Genomic DNA, 26,651 nt, shown 5'->3' on the forward strand with positions numbered 1-26,651 from the left:
AAAATTAATCCTGATTCTTGCTATGTATTAATGGGTAGCCAATATATGGGTGATCCAACTTTGAGAGCGGAACAATCACACTCTTAGAGGACCGCTTTACACTTTCAACAGTGAAATATATTAACTCTACCCAGAAGAACACTATAATCCAAAATTTCTCTTACAGCAGTTCTCAATTGCGGTGGAAGATTTTCAAAGAAATCCGCTGGATCTACAGGATCATTAGGATCTGCAGTGGCAGCAGCTTGTCTTTGGTTCTCCAATCTTTGTTGGATAAGCACCTCTTCTTGGATACTGGGAGGTAAAGCAGCTAAGAAATCAGCGTTCACTTGCATGCTTGTTCCACCACCCTGTCCCGCAGCATTTAATGATTCTCTCAGTCTCTCCAATCTGAAAAAGTGGAAAACAACAGTTGTTGCAGACGTTCTGAATAGGCATTCTAATTAAAACGTGATTACTCATAATTGAATAATGCATAGGTATTTACATTCTGTGTAATTCAAGAAAGGGCACAGAGGCTTCTTGCATCAGGTTTCATGTAAGTCAGACTCAGCAATATCAATGTTCGATCATGACTTCGCTGAATTTTACAGCTCTTTAAAGATTCCAAAAATTGATAGGATATTCTAGTAGAGAGATTGTCTCTTATTATTTACTGCCTTCAGAGAATCATTCAACTTACCGGATATCTTATCATTGTTTGGAATACAAGTCTGTACTTTTGGTTTAAGGATTAGAAATGTAAAGTTCAATGCTCTACGGTCTCTCTCTCCTGTTTCTGAGCAATCAATTACACATGCTCAAAATCTGCTATCAATGCATTAGGAGTTAATGTTAGTGAGATGACTGTACATCAGTTTACAAAGTTTCCAAGATTAAGATTCATGGATTGAAAGTAGGTACTTTGAAGAGCTGTACAAGCCTAATTTTTTGGTTCAAGCCAAGCTTGAGCTTTTTTCGAGCTTTTTTAAAATTTAATGATACATTTATTCACAGTTTTATTAAGTACATTGTCTCCCTTCAAGTCCCTTTAAACTTGTCAATTTTAAAGGATCATCAATTTTTGTAATTCGATTTCTTCCAATGCCTTTGTTGTTCAATTTTGGAGGCGGAGATCATGACACGCAAAAATCATCAGTGGTTGGGAAATTTTGTGAGAAATAAACTTTCTTTTGAAAACTCTAATTTAGTTTTCCCTACAATTTTTTTTAGGTATTTGTCAAACTCGATAAGGCTCGTCTATAGTCTCTCATTTGAGCTTCCCACTCAGCTCCGAGTTTGAACCTAACCTTCGAGCTCGAATATTGAGTGTTCGCACAGCCCTACTAATCTGATTCATTTACGTTGCAAGAGAACAGCTTGCTTTATAAAGGCACTGATTTAATTTCATGCAAGATTCTCGTTTCTTCAATGTAAAATCAAACCTTGAGCATGAGAACATTAAACCTATGAACCTTTGGAAAGGGCTCAAGGCATGAGTTTGCAACTGTGCAATCTCTTCAAGACAATGGTTCCGGCAAAAATGGACTTATTTCAGATGAATGCTACATAATTATAGCAGCATTAACACCGAGGAGCATTTGGTTACCTTAAGTGTTCTGTTATAACTTCTGTCCTCATATCTTCTGGCAAGGCCTCCAAGAATGATGGATCGACACCCTCAGGTATTTGGAGCGTTGAAGAGTCGGCATTTGCAGAGGAATCGGAAACGGCAGGTGCTGTAGCCGGGGGAGCAGTTTCAGGTTGCGATGGAGGAGCAGAGGGGGGTGCAGCACTGAGGGTTGGCTCAATAGTTGCTGTGGTGCTAGTTGTTGTGCTCGCAGTGCTTACGACAGGTGCTGCGGTTACTGTGGCCGCGGTGGAACTGGCAACTGTTGATACTGTTGTTTGTGCAGTTGTTGAAGTTGTATTAGCTATGTTCATTATGGGACTAGCATTTGGTGTACTGAAATGAGAAAGCATTAGTTCAAGTCATTCTTAGTGATAAAAATTGATGCATCAGGTTAGATTCAATGAGCCCATGGACACGCCACTAATTTCAGAATTATGATTTATTTATTCTCATCAAAATTTCATGTACACGATTTATGCAACAACAATTATTTAAAGTAACTCTCAGCCAAGATATTAATGTTTTTCCAAGCACGAATTCGAACTTCTCGCACATGAAAAAACCATGATGTACTTGAGTTAAATAACACACTAAGTTTTTACTTGATGCCAAGATGCTATAGAAAGGTCTCCGATTTAAAATTTCAAAGTTTTGGAAAATTTATCAAAAAGAGCATTTTTTAAAATTCTTAATTGTACTATTATAGGTACGATGCAGATTTTACAGGAATAAATTAGCGATAATACCTCCATGTGCCAGGTTGATCATATCGGTGGTGAAATGATCATGGGACCCTGCCACATTGTTTTCATCCATAAGGTCAACACAAGGCTTCCTTAATTGTTTTTGCATATCAATGGCGAAACTGCAAAAATGCATCACAGTTGCAGGGTTCCAAAATCTTCGCTCCTATTTTATTTTTTAAAAAGAGACGGAACCATCATCATGGCTTGAAATTTTCTTGGACTATTCTTCACATGAAGAAAAAAAATCAACCAAGTTTTCAAGAAACGACGTTTAGTGGTTTTCCAAATAAAAATACAGTATGACAGGAAGTCAGCGACGCTGCAAACCGATACACGCATTTCTGCAGTTTCACCATCGATATGTGTTCCTAGCAGGCCAAGATTTGATGTGAAAAAATATCAAACCGATCAAACCATGCTAACTGAAAATTAATATTACCAGAGATCACCATGCCACTGGCACTAGCTCTCTACATACTTAATACATGCTTGAAGATCAGTTCCACCGTAAATCTGAGGATAGCAGTATAATCTCTTGATAGTATGATGAAAGCCTGCTGCAAAACAGACTGGCTAAGGTCGTTTTGACCCCAGATAATGGAGGAAAAAACAGCTTCTATGATCAACAAGGCAGAAGATGAGTTAAGGAAGTATTTAAATATAATTCACACATTGGACGCAGGACCCCTCATTTAGTTCAATCAAACACCACCATACGTAAAAAGCAAACTAGGTCAGTCTTCCTTCGGTCAGATGGACAACCAAAGCCATCCCTTTCCTTTGGTCAGCATAATTGGGAATTGGTGGAAATTTTTTTTGACAGTTTAGTTTTTTTGGTTTTTCATGATGTCTCTTTTTCTCATTGAGCACTTTTCTCCACGTTTGAATTTTGCAAAGAGCAGCAGCAACATATGCGTTTTCAATGGTTGTTGGGATGAATTAACTAAAAAATTTACGATTCTTGAAGGACTTGACTTGATCCGTTCGGTCAGAGTGATACTGCTGAAGAGGGAATCAGGTGGTTGGATCTGAGACTGACCTTAAATCCGTGAGGTCTTGTGTCAAACGGTTCAAACTGCTTTGCAATGCTTCCACTTGCCTGCACATCCAGTTGGACAACATGGCGGAATCGGTGATATCCTGATCATCGGTTTGCTGCCAATTGGCAAGCAGCGCTTGGTAAGTGAGTGCAAAACGTTGAGCATCGGCAAAATCACGATACGAAGGAGTCTGAGAGCCTTGCGGTGTGCGGGGTGGTGGGATGGCGACAGACGATACTGAGCTTGGGACGGATGTGGCAGGGACTACAGGGGCAGCTGGAGCCACTGGCGCAACGGGAGCAACCGGCGCTGAGACTGGAACTGGGGCAGGAGCTGCCGGCACAGGCACCTCTCTTACAAGAGTTTCTGTCGCAGCAACAGTTGTCTCTGCAGGTGGCGATCCTGAAATAATAAAAAATTTGGATCCATTAAAATTTAGCTCAAGCAATAGATGCTTTAGAGAAAAAAAGAGCTCGTTTTTATTGAAAAGAATCTGTACATCTCACAGATAAATTTGATTTGACAGTTTTGCCAGACTAAGATCATTAACAATCCCCTCATGAATTATTTGAATCTATTCGATAGAGGCTGGGTAAGAAAATAACTAGACCTGTGCAATTAATTGAATTTTAATCGTAATCGCGATTAATTTTTTTCATCGTCATCGGTTTGAGAAATTAATCGTGATTGATTTGATTAATTTGACCTCACGGAATGTCCAGTTTTGCGCCGCATTATGAATTTGAAATTCCTGCCGCGTTCATTTGAATTAGCATCACATCTACGGTAGCGTGCTGCTAGCCTCTAGCGGTAAAAACTCGCACTGAAAATAGCAATAACCCTGCGAAAATATCTTCATCGGGCTTGTGCTGCAATTTCACGTCGATGATAAAGGTTCTTTGAATTCTTTTGATTGGAGAGGGTGGCAGTGCATCAAATAAAATAAATATTAAATAGTCAGCAGGAGAACGGACATAACGACAGCCAAAACTTAACTTCGTTTCTAGTCCCCCCCCCCCCAAAAAAATTATTGCGCTCTGTTTTACTGTTTCAGTTTTTTCCCGATTTTAATCGTGGTCATGATTGTAATCGCGGATAATTTTGTTAATCGTAATCGAATTGAAAAATCCATAACCGCACAGGTCTAAGAATCACTTAATCTAACTAGATGATGATGCGCCAATTTGGTTTTAGCTAGAGTTGGGCCGGGTATCCGGCGATTATCGGGATTGCCGGATTATCCGGCCAGGTATCCGGCGATTATCCGGATTGCCGGATTATCCGGCCGGATACGATTTTCGCAAGTATCCGGATCCGGCCGGATAATCGCGCTATCCGGTTTTTGGACCCGCCGAATAGTGCTTTTTTGGCCCTGAAAATTTCGATAAATTTTTGGTGATATTCTTTCTTTTTTCTTCCCAATCAATACAATTTTCTGTATTTTTTCCTGAAACTTTTGACTTTTTATTCTTCTCCTTCAATACAGCCATGGTAATTGTTCGACCTTTATTACCGGAATAACGCACATGTTCTGCTAATTGACGCGATCGCAACGTAAATTCCTTAAGTCCGCGACCCGCGTGTTTCACTTTCATAGATGCAGGTGGAAAAGAGAATAACAAACAACAATGCCACCAACATATGCATAATTCCCCGTTTTTAGTCGGTGCAAAACTCCGCATTCATCGTAGTGTCGCAGCACGCTGTTTGTTTCGGTAATATCGAAACGAAGGCCAATTAAGTTTGTGATCGGTTGAAACATCCATTTCTCTTGTTCATTTAGAGATTCTCATCAACAGAAATTGACCGAATAATTTTCCGTCAAGACAGGCTTTGATTTGCTGTGACTTTGGATTGGCATGCGGCGGCGGTGCTTTCAAAAGTGTCAGATTGGCAGCGCTGTTTTCCACTTTTGTTTTGTTTACATTTCTGACTTCTGATAACACCCTCCTGCTGAACATATGAGCACAGCTGCGAAAAGCTAGAAACTGCCTTGCTATATTTATGACACATATTATTTGTCAACCATGATTTTTGTACTATTGCAATTGTGACACTAGAAATAAGAAAAGAAATTCAAGGCCCGAATTTTGTTAGCTACGACCGATCATGATTCGAGTAAACTTAACCTCAAAAATCGCGACATTCTTCGCGCGAAAAAGCACTATCCGGATCTGGCCGGATACTTTTTTGAATTATACGGTATTCGGATCCGGCCGGATACAAAAAAACCGATATCCGGATCCGGTTCTGGTGACGCGAAAATTCCATTTCGGCCCAACTCTAGTTCTAGCTTGGTCTTGTCTGCCTTACCAACATGGTCCTAACTTTATTGAACGGCCTGCCATAACTAATGACACTTCTGTAGAGATTAAACAAACAAGGTGAGTCCTGACGAGCTTTGGAGGGCTTTTACACAACTTGATTTATTAAAATTTTTTAGAAGGCAATCAAACCAGAGAAACCTACCTCCTTTGGATTTTTTGGAAGTTTTCTTTGAAGCAGAGGCCTTTTGTTCATCTTCTACTTTCTTGCTCTTTTCTTTCTTTGTTTGCACTTCTACTGTTCGTTGACTCTCGAAGAAAGGAAGAAGATCATAAGCAATGCCTGAAATGAAAAAAACAAATAAACATTAATTTTCTTCCATCTCACAACAATTAAAACATACATGTATAAAAAAAGTTACACTTTGCCTTTCAGTTGAAGAAGACTTCAAGAGATTAAATTTTAAAATTATCAATGTCATAACACACATCATGGATACCTTCAAGGAATATGCAAAATGGTATAGTAGAAGACAAAAGATGCATACATTTATGCTCCGTTTTCAAAGAAAAATGAATAACACATGATGTGATGACTTGCAAGATCATCCCTTCAGGGAGGTCTGGAAGAAAGGATCTTTCAATCTAAGCTGGAAAGAGGGCCAAAATTGTTGAAGGTAATGGTTGCCATTCGTTGTATCTACTGATATTAAAATCATAGTGTAGTGACGACAAAAGCTAATTTAAAGAACCTCCTTTTAGATACAATCATGCTTCTAATAGTTGAGGCAATGATCAAATTTCCCTGTTACTTTGATTTCCAACTGAGATTTCTGAAATTCGTTCTTCTGATTTCATTGGAAAGATAATTGTAGTCAATAACCTCAGCGACAAAAATAAAGCAATTTAATACTAATACAACTGAACATTTATACGCACTCATTGCTAGGTATGGTAGAGTATCAGCATCAAGCAGTCGAGATTCTTCTGTCCAATAGTGCATTGCAGTCGGAATATTACTAAGAGTGGCTGCAAGACTTGGACCAAGTAGATAGCCCGACTGGTCCTGGAAAAACGCAAGCAACCCGTTCAAAACTGCAGTCTTAGAACAAATTCTAGAGATCTAACCCCGACTGTCTTCTAAAGATCTTCAGGAGCAGTGTTCTCTCACTCATTTTGTCCAAAATAATACTAAAAAAATATTTGTAATGTGGTGTAACAAAAAATTACAACCATCTGCTACATATCAGAGGTAAAAATGAGAAAAAACATGAGAAATAAAAACATTGGAACAATATTAAACACAGACACATTGGAAAATTTGCTTCAGAAGATGAAACATAATTTAAACCGAAAATTCTGACAAATATTGACAGTTATGAGCTTCGTTAATGACAAGCTATGCGAAGGTACGTTGCTCTTGTACGAGCAATGGCTTAGCAGAAGCGGCATGATGATCATTAATTGTCACTTTGATCGCTTTGCCCAGAATTACCGAGACCGACAGGTCCACTACAACTGGCTTGGCAATATTTAAAATACACTTACAACAAAATTGATTTGTTCTTCCTCGGAGTTGGTAATCAAACCTATACCATTGTCCATGACAACAACTCTGGTGGATGCAACTTCATTATTCACTCCATTACTTGTGGAACCAATAGTTGAACGACTTCGTAAACTGCGTAAAATGAAACAAAGAAAATAAAAAAATAAATAAATGAAGTACACTAAAATAAAAAAACCAAGAGAGTTGCAAGAAAGGACAGATGATTGCAGAATCAACGCACACAATCCAATAGGCTTAAACCTAAAAACTTGTAGAGTCAACTTTAAAAAGAGGGATGATTTGCAGAGAGAAATAATGGATCACTAGATGAGAAGCGAATTTAAGCATTGTGATAGATGTTGTCTTCTCAAAATGTCACGCGCAGCACAATTTGTGAAACAAAAATTATTAAAAGTAAATGTTTTATGATGCATAAATTCAAACTTTCTGCTTAAAATAAAAATAACAAAACAAAAACCTATTTGCTTTGAATTGCACACCTAACAAAACTGTGATAGTCCCTGCAGTATGAAAATATGGCAACCTCAGTCTCAGCGCTTCAGCTAATGTTACACTTTAATTACACTTGGAACAACACAGGACAGGAAAAGACACGGCTTGATTGAGAAGCCTGCAAAAACTGTTGTAGTGTGCACTTTGATTCACATAGGCTCTGGTTTCTTGAGTGAGTGAGAAATTCAAATTTTTCGTAACCAATGCTAAAAAAAGTCAAAATCTCAGCCAGGAGTTGATTTCAGTAATTTTTATTGCACAAATCACGTTCAGTTAGACGTTTTAGAAGACAAATAAATCTGAATGCTTAAATTAGTACCCTGCCTAGTGGTCCACTTGGTGTTACTGCCTTGAATCATGCTACTGCAAGGTCAAATAAAGAAAACATGAGGAGCTGAGATCATACGTTTTTGCAGGGTTTTTGTCTCTCCTAAAAAAATAAAAACTTACTTTGTAAAAGCTGGCCAAGTTTGAATCTGTAGATCACTTGAAGGGTCAACAGAGCGCAGTCCTCCAGCACCAAGAATTGAATTTCTCAGACTGCTGCTGAGCAGAAACAATAACAATTTCAGAAAAAAAATGGAAGTAAAGAGCATCCTAACTTTGTAACTGATTGAACTAACTTTCAGGCAGTTAATTTTGATTATTTAAATTGTTCTTTTTACATAAGTGCAGATTACGTTACTTAGATAAATTGATGCACATTATTTTGTCTACTTGGGGATCAGCCAAATATTATGTAATGTATTATATCTGATTATTTCCCTCATTAAGCTTGAAAGTGGATTCTTTCAAGTTTCTATGATTACCCGAGTGACCTTTTCATGACTAGAAAAAATTCACAATTCATGTTACTAATCTGCTGGTACAATTTCTTGAAGCATAAAAGAGAAGAGAATTACATACTTAAATCTCGATATGAGGTCAGGAGCTATGGGTAAGCTATCGATGTGGCGGATTCGTGTTGTTCTTTGATTTCTTCCAGCAACCAGTCTGTTATTCAAATCATTCCTATCCAGATGAACACTGAAAACTGGGGGAAAAAAGAATAATAAAAGAGATGAGATGAAGTCCTTGCTTTAAAGAGACAAAATGAGAGATAGTATGATGAAAGAGTAGGGCATTCAAGAGAAGGATCTAGAAACAAATGGCATGCTATAAACCTTCACACAAAATGACTGTGAACCAGAGGACGATTTTGACCAAAACAACTTCACAACATTTTGCATTGTTGTATGTTTTATTTTTTTGTCAGAAAATCAACCAATGATTTAAATTGTGAGAGTGTGTTCATTATTATTTGGATGAAATTCAAAGTTTTAGGGCATTATTTTGCTCAATTTTTGGTTAGAAAATTAAAATAAAAGGGGAAACTACGGGGACATTCACATGGCTTGCCAAATCACTTGGCGAGCTTCCTAAGATTAATGCAATCAGTGCTGGCTGCGTGTCGCAATTTGGATAAAAAATTACATGATTGTAATGGGGTCCATCGAACGGCTTGATGAGCTATCAGAATATGCCTTCAGCGAGGCAAACAGCAGTTCAGATTGTGGTAAAACTCAGCCAGTTGGCAATCAGCATACCAGATGTTGCTGAGCGATACCCATCCAGGCCGACAGTATTTAGGCCTATTCAAGGAGGGATTGGCTCACTTTCTTTTCTCAGTCAAAGAGTAATAAAAGAGGGGCAGGGGGGGACAACAAAAACTTGGGGAAAGAACTCATTTTATGAAACTCATCTAAACTCATCTTCTGATGGATATGATGGAGATGAAGGGGGGTAAGAGCATAAATACCTCTGTCACCTCTCATTACAGTTAATGCGTCCTCCTCAAAACCAATCCAGTCTTCTTCATCATGGTCGTCACCTGCAATTAAGAAAAAATGATTAAGTAATTTAAAAAATAAGGGTTTAAATTAGTTCAGAGTCTAAAAGTAAACCTCACTGAGGCAGAACTCACTTCAGTCCAAAACACCGGTAATGATGGCTTGGTCGCATTTTTTCGTTTTGCCAATACAAAATCTATTCAACTCAAATCCCACGAAGTTGGAATGAACCATTGGTCCCAATGCATTCCGACTCAGTGAGGTCTGACTGTACTTAGTCCAATAGTAAATTTTTTTTCCCCCCTAGTAATACGGTTTGCAAGCAAATCTATGAGAGACCTTAGTTTCGGGATAACCCTCATCAAATCAGCCAGAGCAGCTCTTTACAGGTTTTGGGACATTGCTACATTTTGTTTAAATCAAAGAGCTGGTTTCACATAATTTGAGTTCTAAATACAAGTATTACCTTCTGTGTCATCATCAGCATTGACATTTTCATCGACTTCAGTGTCTGCGTCAGCATCATCTAGATTGCTTTCTTGCAGTGTTGCCAGATTGGAGTCAGAAGAGCTACTAGCACCAGAGCTCTGAAATCATCATGTTGCATCATTAATGACTAGTTGTGAATACAGATAGACGTTAGATTTTGATGCTCGACCTTTTTGCACCTGTCTTTATTTATTCAAAGTTTAGTTAGGAGCTGGCCAGGCCAGGTTATCTTCGTTCATTTGGTAAATTACTTTGACATTAAACAAATAAGGATTGAAGATTAATTAGCAGTTTTCCAGGTGTTTTCAAAATTAGAATTTATGAATGTCTTATAAAATGCAGTATTTCAAAACATCTAAAGTAGGAGTACTACACAATTTAACGAGAACTCGTATATTTTTCCGTTTAATTAAATTTTATTCCTGAAAAAACTTTCAAAGTTTCTTAAAATCCAGCCCCATTCAATAAGGGAAAAATATCCTGCCAACAGATATTGTGTGTCACAAAAAGAATTGACTGCCATGAGTCTTTCCACCAACATCTGTTACTACACAGATGAAATTGTAATGTTAAGTTATGTATCCTAACCTTACGTGTGATGTCATCACTGTTTGAAGTGAACATTAGCGCTGTTTTTTCTGAGTGAAAGCGTTTGTTCAGGATGATTAGTGTAAGGCACTCATGAAAACTGTGGATTGAAGCATGCAAATTTCGCCTTTCTTTGAATGTTTTTCTGCCCTAGAGAGATCAATTCCCTTTCGTCTCTTTTAAAATAGGCACTAAACGAGTTAACTTCATGATAAGAAATTTGATAGCATTCAATTTTAGCTAAAGCGCAGGTTTTTAACTGGCATATTAAATTCATTTGTTGGCAAGGTGAAAAGGAAAGTGTGAATTACACAGGACTCACCTCATCATCATCATCGTCATCATCATCATCTTCAGTTTGATTCTGATTGTTTGAGGTGGATGTTGATGAATGCAGAGGAGTTAGGTCATGTGATTCAGACAGCCTGTAAATAAATTAACACTCCATGTAAGAATGGCAATTACTGATAATTGTGTAAATAAATAATATAATAATAATAATAAAAAAAAGACATCAAAAGGCAAATGTTGAAATTCGGAGACACATTATGATGGCAAAAAAAGTTATTCCTGGAGGAATATTCCTTGAGACATCTGATATCGATGACCGAAGAGCAAAACCCTGTACCTCCATTGCAATGTTTCAAAATTTCTGCCACTATTTTATTATTCCCAAGAGGAAGAAAGCAACGTTACAGCTTGAAATTTAAACAGCACATTCTGCTAACAGAGAAGAAAAATAAAATAAGTTTTTTAGAAATTACAATGGCTCGTTTCCCAAATATAAAATAAAGTATGACAGGAAGTCCAAAACGTAGAAAATGGAGATACAAGGTTTCACATTTGGCCATTCATATACATGTTATATAAAATAATTATCAATGGAGGGGGGAGGGAGTTGAGACTTAAAATCTACCTTATTTCTTCCATTACAAGACATTACCGGATACGCCCACAGATAACCTGCACCTTTTTTCTCCGATTTCAATGCTCGAAAATCAGGGTGCGGGTTATTGGTGAGACTCACTGAAATTGCATACCTATCAAGCGCTAATAGACGATGCGAGCGCAACGAACCACCATGGCACGTGTGGGCTGTACAGGAATTTTTTTTTTTGGACCCTCTCGAAATCTGGGGTGCAGGTTATCTGCGGGCGTATACAGTGCATACAAAAAAGCACATGCATTGATGGAAATATTGAATGCAAATTGAGGTAATGAAGAATCTAAAGCCACAAGACTTAATAGGAGGTAAGAGGACATTTTTCCAAGAGTAAAGATTCCATACAAGAAAGAACTTACATTCTTTGGACAGTTCTTTGTACAGTCTCTTCAAAATGGCGATCGTAAGTGTCTTCCATTTCTTGTGCAGGGGGGATTTCATAGATTTCATAGACATCACTGGCTGGTTCTGCAGCTGGAGTGGCTGCTGTTGCAACGGGCGCAGGAGTTGCTGTTTCTAAAAAAGAGAGAGGAAATTTTAGAAATTAATCACAATTACAGTATTGATTTTGATTAATAAGATTGACTATTTCCTGAAACACGCAAATACTCCACAAAGGAATATAAATCCATGAGAAGGTTCATATGTTCTGCAGCAATTATTAATATATATATATTAATTATATAAATTTACCAAGGGGCGCAGGAAATCATCCCATGCTCTATCGTCAGGTATGATTAAAAGTGCCATTCGCAGAGAGATTTTCCCTGATAGAAATACATTCATAGGCTTCCTACATGGCGGAATTCATTTCACAGAGTATACTCTGGAAGACTTCCTTATCTAGTATTTTGAGCTAGGAGCCTCGTAAAAATTGCATGATGACGATGCAAAAACGATAGTATTTCTGAATTATAATGAATCTCATACAAAAGTACAGAGATGAAGATAAAGATACCGATAAGATGCTGCTTACCATCAGTACGAGTTGCAACTTGTGTCTTATTTGCTGCGTCTTTGTCTCCTTTTTCTCCTCTGTTCTTTGTGTGAGGAGGAGGCTGACTCATGATCCTGGTCAAAGTTTCGAGGGGTTTCAACACAGCATTCATCGTAGATGTGAACTCAGGACCAGACAAATCAATATACTGAGGGATTCGGGCCAATTCTGCAGCCATTCCTTTCCGAATGAGTAGGCGTACCATGTTGTTCACGCTAAGGGAGCAAAAATCAAAATAATCACGATTAGAACTCTCTGAGAGGAAATAATGACTGGTGTTTTCTTTTTTTCCGTATAAAAGGAGTGCCTTCTTAATGATCCAAATCCAACACCTTGGCTTAATCTAAAAATCTATTACTAGGAATGATTTTGTTCTGTGTTCAAAATGATAAATGTGATGAAAATTCATAGTTTAATCACTGAAATTTGAAAAGTAGAAATAAAAATACATACCTGTATTGATTCAACTTGAGAGATGAGCTTAGAGTCATTGAGGAGCTTAAGGGAACAGGAGGACAATTTTCTATCATTGTTGTGATCAAATCAACCAAGTTCTGAATCTGTGAGTGCTTGGAATACTTTTCTTCATCATTGAGTGCACGCTTTAAAGCATCTTTCACTTCTACGACTAGGTTCATTTGAGAGTCAGGAGAGTGATTGCAAGAAGCAAGGGATGCAAACAAGGTGTGAATCATTTTAGTGCGCTCACTTCCTGACTTGGGAAGTAGTGTGTCCAAAACATACCGAATGAAAGTAACTTCCTGTAAAAATCAAAGGATAAGGACTGAAAATTTAGCTATGTTTTTATTTTAATATGTATGGTTAACAAGCAGCAAGAGATGTAAATCAAGTCTGGCTTTCTTATTTTTGTATATTAAAAAAATTTAAAAAGCTGGCGTTTAATCCCAAATAATTAAAATGAGCTCGAGCTGCATATTATACTAGGAGTTGTGATGACCAGGGAAGTCAGCTCGGGAGTTTCCGTAGCGTCTCGGGCCAGAGCGAGAGATAACATCGCATCTGTCCTTTTTTACAGCTAGAAACACTTGTTTTCCCGGCGGAAGGGACAGTACGCTGATTCAGCATCCCCCACTGCTGGCCCGCGGCGCTCCGGAGGCGACGAGGATCCCCGGTCGCGACTGCAGATCTAGGTGGACGAGAGCTTCCGTGGCGCACGGAGCTCGACCTCGGGATAGGTTTTCTTTGTAGGATTTGACGAGTGAGATTGAAAGGAGCGTCCGTGAGAGTCGGAGCTGGTTTTGTAGGATTTGGTCGGTTACGTCGGATACGTTGGTTGATTTTGTCTGCGTAGGACTTAGTAGATTTTTCTTGGTTTCACTATCGCCTTCAACGGTTAGTTTTACCCCTCCTTTATTGGTCGTTATTTTTCCTATCTTTTTTTTATTCTCGACTTGCTAGTCTTCTCTTCTTTTTTTTTGTTCTCCATTGTCAAGTTTTATCTAGCTCCCCCTGTGTCTTTTGAATACAATATCTATTTAGTTTACACACATCAAGTCTCTTTCACTTTGTTCATTCTGACTCTTCCCATAGTTCCTTTTTTTTTCTCTCTCTTTCCCTTTTCTTTGACTAAGAGCAAGAGGCACGGTCTGGCCGTTGTCTTGATTGGTCTGGCCAATCCGCTTTTAGTCCCTTACCTTTACTGCTCTTATCTATTCACCTTTCCTTAGGGCAAGAGGCACGGTCTGGCCGTGTCTTGACTGGTCTGGCCAGTCAGCCCCAAGGGATTTTTCCATTCTTTCTCTCTTTGAAAGGAGAAAGAGGCGCAGTCTGGCTGTTGTCTCGATTGGTCTGGCCAATCATCCCCTTTCAAAGGTTTCTCCTTCACGACTATCCACCTTTTCCTTAGGGCAAGAGGTACGGTCTGGCCGTATCTTGACTGGTCTGGCCAGTCAGCCTTAAGGGTAGTTTCCATTCTTTCTCTGAACAAACGCAAGAGGTACGGTCTGGCCGTATCTTGACTGGTCTGGCCAGTCAGCGTTTGTTCATCATCTTTCCCTTCACTACCCCCTTTTTCCCCTAGATCCCCCTGCCCTCTAGAGGGGGATATTATCTTTTTTTTTTCTTTTTTTTCTTTTTTTTTGGTCGCCACAGAGTCTTGAAAATTAACAGCTATTTTAGACATTAACATGTCCTCCTTCGTTTTCCAATAGAAGTAAAAAAACTTCTTTCCTTAAAAGTAACCATGAAACCAGGGAATTAACCATGCTCATACCATCAAGATTTACTGCTTGATATAGATTGCCAATCTTCAGCAAAATACCTACCTCCAATGAGCTGCATGGTAAAGAATCTCTGAAGAAAATAATTTTTGATATTTTATAAGTTAGAGCTGTTCCTTCAAGGGAGGTATTGTTCAGGAATAAGATAAAGAGGTCTACTCACCCCTTTGATTGTGACACCGTACTGGTTTATATTTTCCGGATAGCGGAAGTTTGTAACATACTTAGCAACACTTGAATAAGACCTAACAGCGTCACTCAGGAGTTTCAAGATCGTTGATTTAGTCATGACAGGGCCTAATTTTTTCTGCTCTGACAGTTTCTGCAAAAAAAACATCAGTTTAAGAGATAAAATACAGCAGGAACAAATCATGGTGTCAAAATTTAAAAAAATTAGGGGCTGAAACCAAACTAATTTTTTAACTCTGAGATGCATTCACAGGTTCCCAATCTTCTTCCTTCCTCCTGACGATAGCTACTTTAGTTACAGACTTACCTAAATAATTTAGAATTTTCTGAAAAATGGGAGGGTTTTGGTCTCCTTAAGCCTTAAATCAAGCAAGGCCGCTAAAATAAGAACAATTCTGTCTATTTGAAATACCTAAATCCCTTTAGAAACTTATAAAACGTTCAGAGGAACATCAAATTGCTGAAAATTTTCCAGATAGGATTATGCTATTTCTCTTATCAAACGTAATAGTTGGAGAGCAGAATCTTGAAATGCTGTGAACTTATTAAAAGAAGATGACTCTTCAAAAACTAGGGCAGACACTCACTTTGGGTTTGTTGTTGGAGACGTACGGCTGTTTGTTGCTTGGAGAACTTGTGTTCTGTTGTTGGGCTCTTGCAGAGAAACTAAAAGTTATGTCTAATGTTGAGTCATCCGGGAAGACTGTGGACGACAGACCTCCCATCAAATGGTCTGACTGAGTGACTGGTCCTGGAAATGAAAGAGAAAAACCTGCGTGAAGAAACCTGCGTTTGAATTTTTCCTTTTTTCATTCATTTAGTGAATTATTTTTCAAAATTAGTTATTTCCCTCTTTATTGCAGGGAGTATTTTTTCCTTCAGAGAAAAATTTGTTGCAGATACGTCAATTGGCCCATGATAGAAAGCCAGTCCACCTTCCACACCACAAATTATCCTATCTCCTTTTTGACCGAAGACTTCAACTACTGAGCCTGTTTTCTTTTTGGTTCTCATGTTTTCAGTTTTCAAGCAGCACGAACAATTGCATTTAGGAGGGTGCAAAGAGGGTATTGGGTGAAGAAATAAGAGATTGGCATGGTGCACCTGGCATGAGAAATATGTAGTATGCATGAGAATTTGAATTGTTGAACATCTGAAATGATGGGAAAAATTTATTTCAGTAAATGGGGGAGGAGAAAATATATCTGAGAAATAAATTACATGTAATCTAAGACTTACCATTTGATTTGGTTATGTTTCCAGCTAGAGAAGGATTCATTTCATTGGCTGTAATATCAAGGTAGTCATCTTCACTATGTACGTACAATGCCATAAGGATATTCTCTAATGCTTGAGATGCTTGTGGCCCAATTTCATCTGGTTCTTGAGTGTTTGGAAGGTTTTTCAAAATGATTCTGCCATCATCTTCTTCTGGCGGAAAATAGAAAAAAAGAGGTAAGTGAGATTGAAACGAATTAAAGATCACAAACTTTTACATCTTTGGAAAAATTGTCCAACTCAAAGCACAACACTTTCTTATCCTTAACCTGAAAGTTTGGGCTCTTCACCGAGAAAATAGCCTGTACATCTCAGATTCAATGAATCACTTTTGTTATAAATTTTATCACTTATCGCCTGGTCCAAAGTATGAGAGCCTTTTGAATATGAATGAGGGGAGGGATCGTGTCATGAGGTACCTAGCGCTTGTATGCACTCTACAGCTGCTTCCATCATTCAGCAGACAAAAAGACATTCAACCTTCTCTGTACTGGCTCTTTACGATACAGATGGGATATGCGTATAAGAGTGCTTGAGAAATAGGCTAATGGGATTTAAGAAATTATTTATCATTTGCTGAGCTGGTTCCGAACTTTTGGGAATCTTTGATACTGGATAAATGTGAAAGCCTTTACATACTTTGCAATTTTCAAAAACATTTACCACATCATTGCTTTGGTTTCGTTCATTTATTATTTGGTGGTGTTAAAGTTGTACACCTGACTATGAAAATGTTTAACTGATAATTTCTAGTTAGCACTTATTTTAAAAACTTGAGTTACAATAGTTACTGCAAAAAACGGTATGTAAGTTACAGCTGTTTTTTGCATGAAATCTTGTAGCCATTAAGTCATCAGAGCCGTACGTCTTATAATTATTTCATCCATAAATTAAAAGTTAAGTCGTGCTAAGCGAGGCTAATATGGCTAATGAGTGGATAGAGTTGTTAAAGAAGGGCGACAGGATAAAATAAAATTAGAGGTAAGATTTCATAAGAAGAGATAAGTAGGATAAGATGGTAAGAAGAGATCAACTTCGCCCGGGATGCTTAAATTCCTTTTTAAGTCTAGCTCCTTTAGCTTTCTGAATAAATCTTAACATCAAATAAAGTATTTACCAAAAGTTAAGCTAAATCTTTCTTGGTCTTAATGATAAAATGAAATATTGATTAGAGGTTTTTTGAAAAAACACACCTTTTTTGGCATCTTTAGAATCCAAGACAGTGGCATCATAGCGTAAGACATCTCTGAAGACAGCTTTGAACATGTCCGGATCTCGGGCAATTGCAGGCGCACATTCACGAATAACGTAATGAAACTCTTTGTAAGCAGGAGGAATATTTGTCAAAGTTTTATTTCGAATAACCTACAGAACAAAGAAAAATTACTTAAGAAGCATAGATAATATACACTGCATTTAATTTTAACGAGCTTCAAAATTTCACTCTATATTAAAAACAAACCAATGGATTAAACCAGGGTTACCACAGAATTTAGAAAATGAAATTTCCTGACATTTTCCTGATAGTCCTGACACATTTTGGTAAAATTCCCTGAATTAGAGATAGTAATCACGCAGATTTGTTGTTTGAAAGGTCAAACCCATTCTAGGAAGCAAATAAGGCGACTTAACAATTTTTACCTGACACTTTCGTCATTTTCCCTGACATTTCCAGGTTTTTCCTAGCTTTAAAAATTCCCTGACATTTTTTGGATTTACCTAAATACCCTGACTGTGGCAATCCTGTTAAAATTTAAATTAAATTTTGCTGCAGGAAAGATACAACAGTTTTGAAAGATTGAATAAACAAAATACATACCTTTTCCATAGCACTAGACAAAGCTTCAGGCTCCTCTAAAATATGCCTAATGATAATGGTTGCTAATCCAATGAATCCTGTGAAACTCACAGACTGGTCAACTTGGAGCAGAAGATCCACAACTCCTTTCTTTGCAGCTTCCTTTGCTAAATTATAGTCTCGTGTGAGGCGAACTAATACTTGAAGAACAGCATGGAGAGTGTCACTGTTGGTAACGTGTTTCATCACTTCTAGGCAACATCTGGAATGGTTGAAAACAAAACCATTAAATTAACTCCATCATTAACTTAGGCAAATTACATTGCAAATACCTTGTTCATATCAAAGAAGACAGCAAAAATGATCACTTACAACGAATAGCATTGATGTGACTGAAAAAAACTATAAGTAGCAAATTAAGGAAAAAAATAATGGAAGAAATCAAATAAGATGGGGATCATGAACTTAAAACAAAAATTAAATTCTGAGAGAAGTGCCAACATGATTGGCACAGAAGTAAGAAATTTTACATTCTAATTGATAAAACTATAAAGAAGAAATTTTGAAAAGAATTAATGCGGACATAATTGTCTTAGGGGCACTAGCTCTTACGGCTATATTACAGCTATAATTAGCTATTACGGCTATAAAGAATGAATGCCGCATTATATAATTTGGATGGTTGATGCTTTGAGTAAAGCCATTTGTAAAAAGTGTGACAAACGCTCGGAGCTAAGAGAAGTCAATGGCAACTGATAACTCACTGAATAATGGTTTTATTTTGATCTTTAGTAAATCCTTTGATGGGAACAATGCGTGTTCGAGAAGTATGATAATAAACTGCAAGATCAGCTGAGTTAGTCGACTCAGTTCCAGGACGATATGAAGAAGTTGCAGGAGACGAAGAAGCTGGTTCCTCTGACATTTTACATACAGTGGAAGGTGATGAGACAGATGTGGATGCTTTGCCTCCGACTGCAGGATCAAACATCTTGAGACACATCATGATTGGTCTTTGGACACCTGAGTCCTCACTCGACTAAAAAAAAAAGAAACAATAATAATATTAAAATTAATTGATCTACTTGGCTTTACATCATTACATTGAAAACCTTTGACTTTGACTTATCGAGAAGTGGCCAATGATAATTTGGATGGATCCAAAAATAAATCAAGTCAATTAAAGATCGGAAAGTTCATAAATTAAGGAGGAGAAATTTGTATTTAAGTCTGAATACAATATTTGGATGGTATATGGTATTAAACTGTTAGAGGGTGCATTGACATGGCGAGGGCAAATGGGCCTGTTGCATGCAAGAGATACAGCCGTGCGAATAGACTTTTCAGAGGTTAAATGACACGAAAATTACGATGGTCACATTAAAAAAGTCTGAAATACACTCCTTACTGCGCAATTTGTGTTGTTAGGAACGCGCTTTTTCAAATTTCCCGCGTCTGGGGGCAGTTTTCTAACGGAAACAATTAACGGCAACTCGCGGCTATTTCCGGTCAACTAAAACTGACAACATAACCTAAAAATCGGAGCTCGTGACATCGTGAAACGAAATGTAGAAGGATTGCGTTGGATATTTAAAAGTTGATCGATTTGGTTACCGCATAAAGCGTATATGAACCACTGTAGGAGATCACGTTGGGTTTGTAAACAAACTGAAGGAAAAAATAACAACAACAACAACGACTCGGCATCTTCCGGAAATCACCGAGCCCGCCGTTTGCTCGTTTCCGGTGATTAGAAAACTGCCCCCAGACGCGGGAAATTTGAAAAAGCGCGTTCCTAACAACGCAAATTGCGCAGTAAGGAGTGTATTTCAGACTTTTTTAATGTGACCATCGTAATTTTCGTGTCATTTAACCTATAAAAAGTCTATTCGCGCGGCTGTATCTCTTGCATGCAACAGGCCCATTGCTCTTTACGCCCCTTGACAGACCTTCAGTCTACACCTTGAGACGAACCTAACCTCAACACTTAATGCACTTTACAGGTTCACAGGATAGATAGCACTTGGTGGAGGGCTCTTTCGACCAAGTAAAAATCCACTTCCCGCACCTTATGAACGAAGGTTTAACAAGACTTGTAAATAGTCAATTAGAAGGTTGAAAAATCACTCTTGATTAAAAATTGCATTCTTCATTGTGACACCAGTAAAAAACGTATCGAAATCATCCAAACAGCTGTCTTGGTTGCTTTCCTTTGAAACAAGGCATGTTTTTCATGTTTTGACTGCAATATTCAACTGTCTCTTAGCTTAGCCGATGAAAAGGTTCACTGCGAGTAGTGTGAAGGCCGATCTGGGTAAACAGTTAGTTTTTAACACTGTTAATTCTCTTTGTTACTAATTGAGAACCTTCCTGACAATACATGTACAAATAGGACAACTTTGATGGCAGATTGAATTGAAGTTGAAAAACCACCAATTTGATAATCGTTCAGACAAGTAAAAGAACTTACCTGACACATTTCCAGAAATGCTATGGTGTAACGCTTTCTGTTGCTGGAGATACGAAGAGAATGACAACCACGCCAGTACGCATCATTTATCAGCCTGTTGTTATGACTAGTGTATGCCATCCACTTTCCTGACTGGAGATCATACCACTTCCATTCCCCAGTGGTAACCTTCAAAATAAAAAATATCGATTGCAGCAAAAATTTCATTTCAATGGTTCAAGGAGAAATAATGATAGGGTGGGGGGGAGGGGAGAGTCACAGCCTTTTCAGATACCTGTTTGACCAATATTTGATGAATTTTTTATAAATTGAATCATAGTTCAATCATGTTCTCATTTCATTTCTTTGGATATATTAATTTACTTGGCTGGTTACTGCCTACTCTTTCCATATTTTATTAGATACTTTACTTATAGGAATTTGATACGTTCCTATTAATTTTGAAAGATTGATAGTAGATTGTTACTGGTTGATTTGAAGTAAACTTACATCATGCGCATAAGCTTTACGTGACAAATGGGTTGACACTTTCAAAATAACATCTATGACCAATAGAAGAGGAGCAACCATTTTCGGCATAGAGATTAATGGAAGGTTTAAATAGTCCAGTTTGTGACTCTGTTGCAAAACTTCAGAGGTGCTTTGTAACAGCTTTAAAAGGACTTTTTGTATATCCTTTTTCTCCATAGCTTTTCCACAGTCAATTCTCATTTCCTGAAACAAATAAAATCAAAGATGGAGTTATGGCCAGTTATTCAAGCGAACCATACATATACTGAAATGAACAAAAAATGTTACACAAATGGGTTACAAAAAATGAGCATGTCGTAAACTACGAAGTATTCATATAGGAAAAAACTGTACCATGAAAGTTATCCTCAGAAAAAATCAACATATTCCGAGGTAAATACCTTGGCAAAGAACTGCCAAAGTAAGCTCATTAATCTTATTGCACTTTGACATAGAAGGGCACATTCATATTACAGGAGTGACCGCCACTGTCATCACATTCAATATGCAGAGGTGATTTAGACTAAAATATTCTTAAACTAAAATATTGATTTTTCACTTGCATTACCTCAAATAAAAGCATGTAAAAATGAAGCAAATCAGCAATTTGATGACTGATAACAGCATCTTGCAAAGTTAGCGCTTTCAGACCAAGAGCTTTCGGACTAGTAGAAATGTTTACAACAGCCATTATCTTTAGGGACATCTGAAACAAAACAAAAAAAATGCCATCTTCATAATGAAAGAGTAATCAATTGATGAACGATAAAGTATTCCAGCTGATAAGATGTTAAAAAGTTACGAGAGGTCCCTGAGAATTTTAAACTGCAATTTTTCATGTCAGTTTCATTCCAGAATTTGGTCTTCTAATTGAAGAGAGGACTGCTAGAGCTTTGGATACTTAAAATTGAATTCCTTAAAAGTGGTTGAAGTGAGCAAAAATTATTTTCACTTTCTATGGAAGCCGTTTTATCACTTTCACTCTCATAAAAAAATAATTGCGACACTAAGTCAAAGTTAATTAATTGAGAATAATTGTATGCAAAGGAATGGTGAATTGCTACAAACTTGTCTACAGCTGGTAGAATAATAGGAAAAATACGTACCTCATGGGAATAGTCAATGAAAAACTGGTGAATCATTTCTGGAGAACCTCGTTTTAAAACTGCAATAACAAGTTCACTTAAGCGATACACTGTTTGTGGATACAAATCCAGCATTTGAACGCTGAACTGCAAGATTCTGTCCATGAATCTTTTATACAGAGCTTTCGGGATGTACAAATCAGATGCCTGAAAAGAGCAAATATGAAGGTTGAAGTCTCAGCATCCATGTACTTATTTTAGATCAGGACTAAGCTGATTTAAGACTTTAAACTACTGCAAATGATAAATGTTTTGATGGACTGCTAAACAAAAAGAGAATTTAAGCATTATGATATATGTTTCCTCATTGAAATTTCATGTAGAACTAGATTTGTGCAAAAGTCAATGAATAAATAAAAAATAATGGCAATCTCATTTCGATGAACTGAATTCGCTCTCATCAATCGATTTTTAGCGGATCCACAAAATCAAGATTCTCCTGTAATAAGGTTTTTATGGAGAACTACTTCCCAACTAGCCTGCTTTGTTTACACAACTTCAAATGGGAAGATAATCAATTAGTCTAATCTAGAAAAAATGTCAGGCAATCTTTTAAGATGCATGTACTTTGAGAGAGAACTGATCCTGGGTACATCAAAACAATCCCAGGAATTAGAATCAAGAAAATTAAAAAAAGAAGATAAAAATTGAAAACAAAGTTCAAAGCTTGGTGGAAAATCAAATGACTCACATCATTGCGAACCGTATAGGGCGCTAAATTCTCTGATTTGCTCCCTAACTGGCATGCCAACTCATCAAACATTTTCTCATCTGTTTCTTCCGATGAGGAATTACTTGATCCGGGTTCACCATCAGCAACTGCTTCCATTTCATTCTGTGGGGGAAAAAAAATCAAAATTAAATCATCTTTCAACGAAAATATTAGGTTACAACAGAGATCATCGTGATCAAGTTATAGGTTATTTTTCCATCCAATACACATGGGCACCCCAAAATTGTCGGGAAAAAAACACTCTGACTGACAATGCATGCGAAATATACAGAAATCAATGAGGCCCTATCAAAGTGACCTGATGGGGGATTAAGACCTCCCCCCTCTTCACTCCCTCTTGCCAACCTGGTTTAAATACAACAAATCCTTGCTGTCTAATTTTGATAGATTTCTCGAAACTGGGTGTTTATTTTTTAGCTTGTCATCTGATCAGAGCATTTAGCAAATACTCAGCAGCATGCTCTACAGAATCACTTAACAATTAACTAAGCTCCTTGACGATGACAGAGGAAAAAGCCCATTTCTGTCAATTCAAGTAAATCATTAATTAATTATGTTCTCATTACTTCAACTCGGATCTCTCTGCGATAACTGTGGTTGGAATTTGTGTTGCTGCGGGAGACATATATTGTTGGGTTCAGAAGATTGGGCACCATCTGTCCAAGACCATTTTCTTGAAATTTCAAGCTTTTCTCCTGAAACACAAAATTCAACACATAAATTTACTTATCACCGAAAGAGATTGATGTGGCAAAAATGAAAAATCCCCCGTAGTTTGTCATGAACAACCTCTGCTTTAATGAATATTTAAAATCAAAGTTGCTTCAAGGAAAGCTTTCAAAAAATAGTCCACAAGACCAATTTTTGGCATGTTGGTTAAAATTTTTATAAAAATAATAAGATTCGAACTAATTTTTAAACTTTAAAACTTTTCCTCTTAGAATCATTAAAGTCTTGTTTAGCTTCTAGATATGCCATCCAATTCTCATCTCTTATCACCCAAAAACTTAAATTTACTATGCTTGAAATTTTTCATTATGAAAAAATTAATAATTTCCAAAACTAAGACTTTATCTGCAAATGTAATTCTTGATATGGATTCTGAGTCAGGTAAATTCATAAGACGTGTTAATAAGCGACTTGAAGATTGATGGATATATTCACTTAACAATGAAAAAGTGCTTTGCTTTCTTTTGAAATTTGGAATGCAAAAGAAAACAAACACTTACAAGCATGATGTACTCTCCTTGCATCACATGTTTCAAAATAGTAAGTACTGAATCGGTTGCTCTTAGAGAAACAAGACATTTCTGCTCAACCGTATCTAAGAAATGTTCCACAGCAATGAAAGCGATCTAAAACAGAAAAAAAGTGAAATTAGAAAGGAGACAAAGATGTGTTAGAGTAAATTGGCAAAATATTATTTTTATATTATTAGCAGATTAAACAGCCAGGTAAAAAAGATTGTGTTAAAATTTCAGTTCCGAGAAACCTGACAAATGCTACAAGCAAATAGTCATCAGGACTAAGCCAATGCAGCAAATAGAGGCAATGGCCAGGCATATTATTTAATATAAATAAAAGTAATTTCACGTGAGATTTCTGGATTTAAACCAACCTCTGGTCTGGTATTGAGCTTGAGATCGACTTGAAGGTTAAATTAATTCGTATGAGTATATCTGAACTACAGGCTGCTAATTGAGCTACTAAGCCACAGCAAATCTTGGGGCATCTAAAAATTCTGGAGCAACATTGAAGTGACTTCAAAGCTGCATACAAATCAAACTATAGCAAATTCAACCACTTTCAAAATAACTGGCCAAGAACTTTGTAGAGAACAGAACAAGTATAAAATAATTGTACCCAGTGCATCTGTTGCAGGTACAGATTAGCATCAAAATTTCTTCCATCTCCCGGTGGCATAACCTTTGGCAGCATATGGTTTGATTCAAGAACAGTACGCGGATTCACCATCTTCTCTAACAGTGAGAACCATGCTTCAATAAACTGAATAGTCCCCTGGGGTCTATCGTTTAAATCGAGAGTCCTTTTCTTGTCTGGCGGCGAGGCTTCAACTTTGCCATGGAGAGCAAAAATGAATGACCTGTAAAAATCAAATGGATACATTGATAGTGGTCACATTAACTTCATATTGGCAACACATACCTGCTCCACACATTGTATCATCATTGAATACTCGTGAATATTACTCATCGATTAAGGTGTAGCAGAAAAAACTTTGAGTATTGTTTAATGTTTATTAGCCACTTTAAATTTCTAAAATAAGACGAGGAGCTTCAATTCTCACGGCTGTTTTCTCAACATCATTAAGAGGTACTTTCATCAGGTTTAAAATCCTACGATTTATTGCCAATAATGGCTCAACTGAGACCACAAAATTTTTTAAAAAAAAAAAAAATTATTTGATACTACTGACAGCTTTAAATAAAATAAATCAATCAACAATTAAGAGATGATATTCAAAGAAAATTAAATATTTTTACCATTGGCCGTATTTATGCTGAAAGAATTTATATAAAAATTAATTAAATCAAAAGGAACTGTGTGTATAACATTTGCCTGTGCCATAGTTTTTTTTTTTTTTTTTTTTTTTTTTTTACCTACTTTATTCATTTTCACATTGTTCCTTTAAGCATTAATACATTCTATTTCCTGTTAAAAATATTATAATTTAAATAGTATCAAAGATTCATGGAAAAACAAACATTGAAATATTGGATACATACCTAACAAAACTTTTAATACCCTTGGCGCTGTAAATGAACTTTTGAAGCATTAAATGGTACGGTAACTTCTTTTCATCAAATAATAACGGAGATGTGAAACCAACGAAACACAAGAGGTATGTCATCCTGAAAAATGGAAGAGAAAACCATTAAAGTCAACACGAAGTGACGCAGTTAGAAACGAAACATACCAAAATCTAGAGAGGAAAAAATCAAAATGTTAAACTGCATAGGAACGAAAAGAATTCTCTATTCAAGAACAATTCACAGGGGGTGTGAATGGTGTATAGACAATTCACAGGGGTGTGAATGGTGTATAAACAATTCACAGGGAGTGTGAATGGTGTAGAAACAATTCACAGGGGGTGTAAATGGTGTATAATTTTTGGTTTTCATAATTTCATAAAAAAAAAATTCACTTACACATAACTACTGGGTGGTTTAGAGGATATTCTACTGTAGTTCAATCCTTGCGCCAACAAGTTTGCCAACACATTTGAAACTGCTTCCGCTGCTGGAGTTGGACAAACAGGAGTGTTCGTCAAGTGGTTTCCTCGGCGAGTTCGAGCTGGGAATCCAACACAGAGCTTGGTCAGCAAACCAAAAAGTTCTGCTAGCGCTCTTCCTAACCTCGAGGAAGCCGCTACCAAAGGTTTGATGTACTTCAACTGGATTGCGGGAGGAATCAAGTAAGCTACATCTGGTTTGTCAGGTTTAGTGACTTCAGCTGAGTCACTCGAAGAGTCGTCGCACGGTTCGTTCTTCTTGGACTTTTTTCGGGAATAATCTCGAATTTCTTTTTTCTTGCCTAGTTTTATGTCATCATCTGAATTGTCAGAGTAGTACATGATAAACTGAGCAGCATTTAGGCTTTTTGCGCTTGTTCCACTGCTGCTTCCAGCTACATCTTTTGAAACACCTTGGTCATGTTCAACCTGCATGAAACAAAGAATGAAGAAATCAGAGAAGGC

At 37.2% G+C, this 26,651-nt stretch overlaps 1 protein-coding gene across 8 annotated transcripts in view; it reads right to left on the bottom strand.

The window, feature by feature from the left end:
* HUWE1 (HECT, UBA and WWE domain containing E3 ubiquitin protein ligase 1) overlaps positions 1–26,651 on the bottom strand; it is a 64,933-nt gene that overhangs the window by 15,839 nt on the left and 22,443 nt on the right. For 3 of the 8 annotated variants that reach the window (XM_019043225.2, XM_072306087.1, XM_072306088.1), the window contains exons 17-46: positions 26,104–26,615; positions 25,681–25,806; positions 24,797–25,037; positions 24,163–24,288; positions 23,500–23,628; positions 22,892–23,035; positions 22,162–22,347; positions 21,624–21,761; positions 21,035–21,259; positions 20,546–20,713; positions 18,840–19,114; positions 18,097–18,337; positions 17,471–17,642; positions 16,239–16,430; positions 15,587–15,750; positions 14,974–15,132; positions 13,024–13,331; positions 12,550–12,785; positions 11,933–12,089; positions 10,953–11,055; positions 10,020–10,140; positions 9,523–9,594; positions 8,631–8,757; positions 8,175–8,270; positions 7,211–7,343; positions 6,602–6,728; positions 5,868–6,005; positions 3,398–3,800; positions 1,589–1,945; positions 165–390 (exon numbers count right to left, since the gene is read on the bottom strand). In XM_019043225.2, the coding sequence (XP_018898770.2) occupies positions 165–390; positions 1,589–1,945; positions 3,398–3,800; positions 5,868–6,005; positions 6,602–6,728; positions 7,211–7,343; positions 8,175–8,270; positions 8,631–8,757; positions 9,523–9,594; positions 10,020–10,140; positions 10,953–11,055; positions 11,933–12,089; positions 12,550–12,785; positions 13,024–13,331; positions 14,974–15,132; positions 15,587–15,750; positions 16,239–16,430; positions 17,471–17,642; positions 18,097–18,337; positions 18,840–19,114; positions 20,546–20,713; positions 21,035–21,259; positions 21,624–21,761; positions 22,162–22,347; positions 22,892–23,035; positions 23,500–23,628; positions 24,163–24,288; positions 24,797–25,037; positions 25,681–25,806; positions 26,104–26,615 (5,802 nt within the window). The remainder of the gene's footprint in view (positions 1–164; positions 391–1,588; positions 1,946–3,397; positions 3,801–5,867; positions 6,006–6,601; positions 6,729–7,210; positions 7,344–8,174; positions 8,271–8,630; positions 8,758–9,522; positions 9,595–10,019; positions 10,141–10,952; positions 11,056–11,932; positions 12,090–12,549; positions 12,786–13,023; positions 13,332–14,973; positions 15,133–15,586; positions 15,751–16,238; positions 16,431–17,470; positions 17,643–18,096; positions 18,338–18,839; positions 19,115–20,545; positions 20,714–21,034; positions 21,260–21,623; positions 21,762–22,161; positions 22,348–22,891; positions 23,036–23,499; positions 23,629–24,162; positions 24,289–24,796; positions 25,038–25,680; positions 25,807–26,103; positions 26,616–26,651) is intronic. The other 5 variants (XM_019043227.2, XM_072306090.1, XM_019043228.2 and 2 more) reach the window with 5 other exon arrangements.

Source organism: Bemisia tabaci, chromosome 1 (assembly GCF_918797505.1).
Source record: "Bemisia tabaci chromosome 1, PGI_BMITA_v3".
NCBI lineage: Eukaryota > Metazoa > Arthropoda > Insecta > Hemiptera > Aleyrodidae > Bemisia > Bemisia tabaci.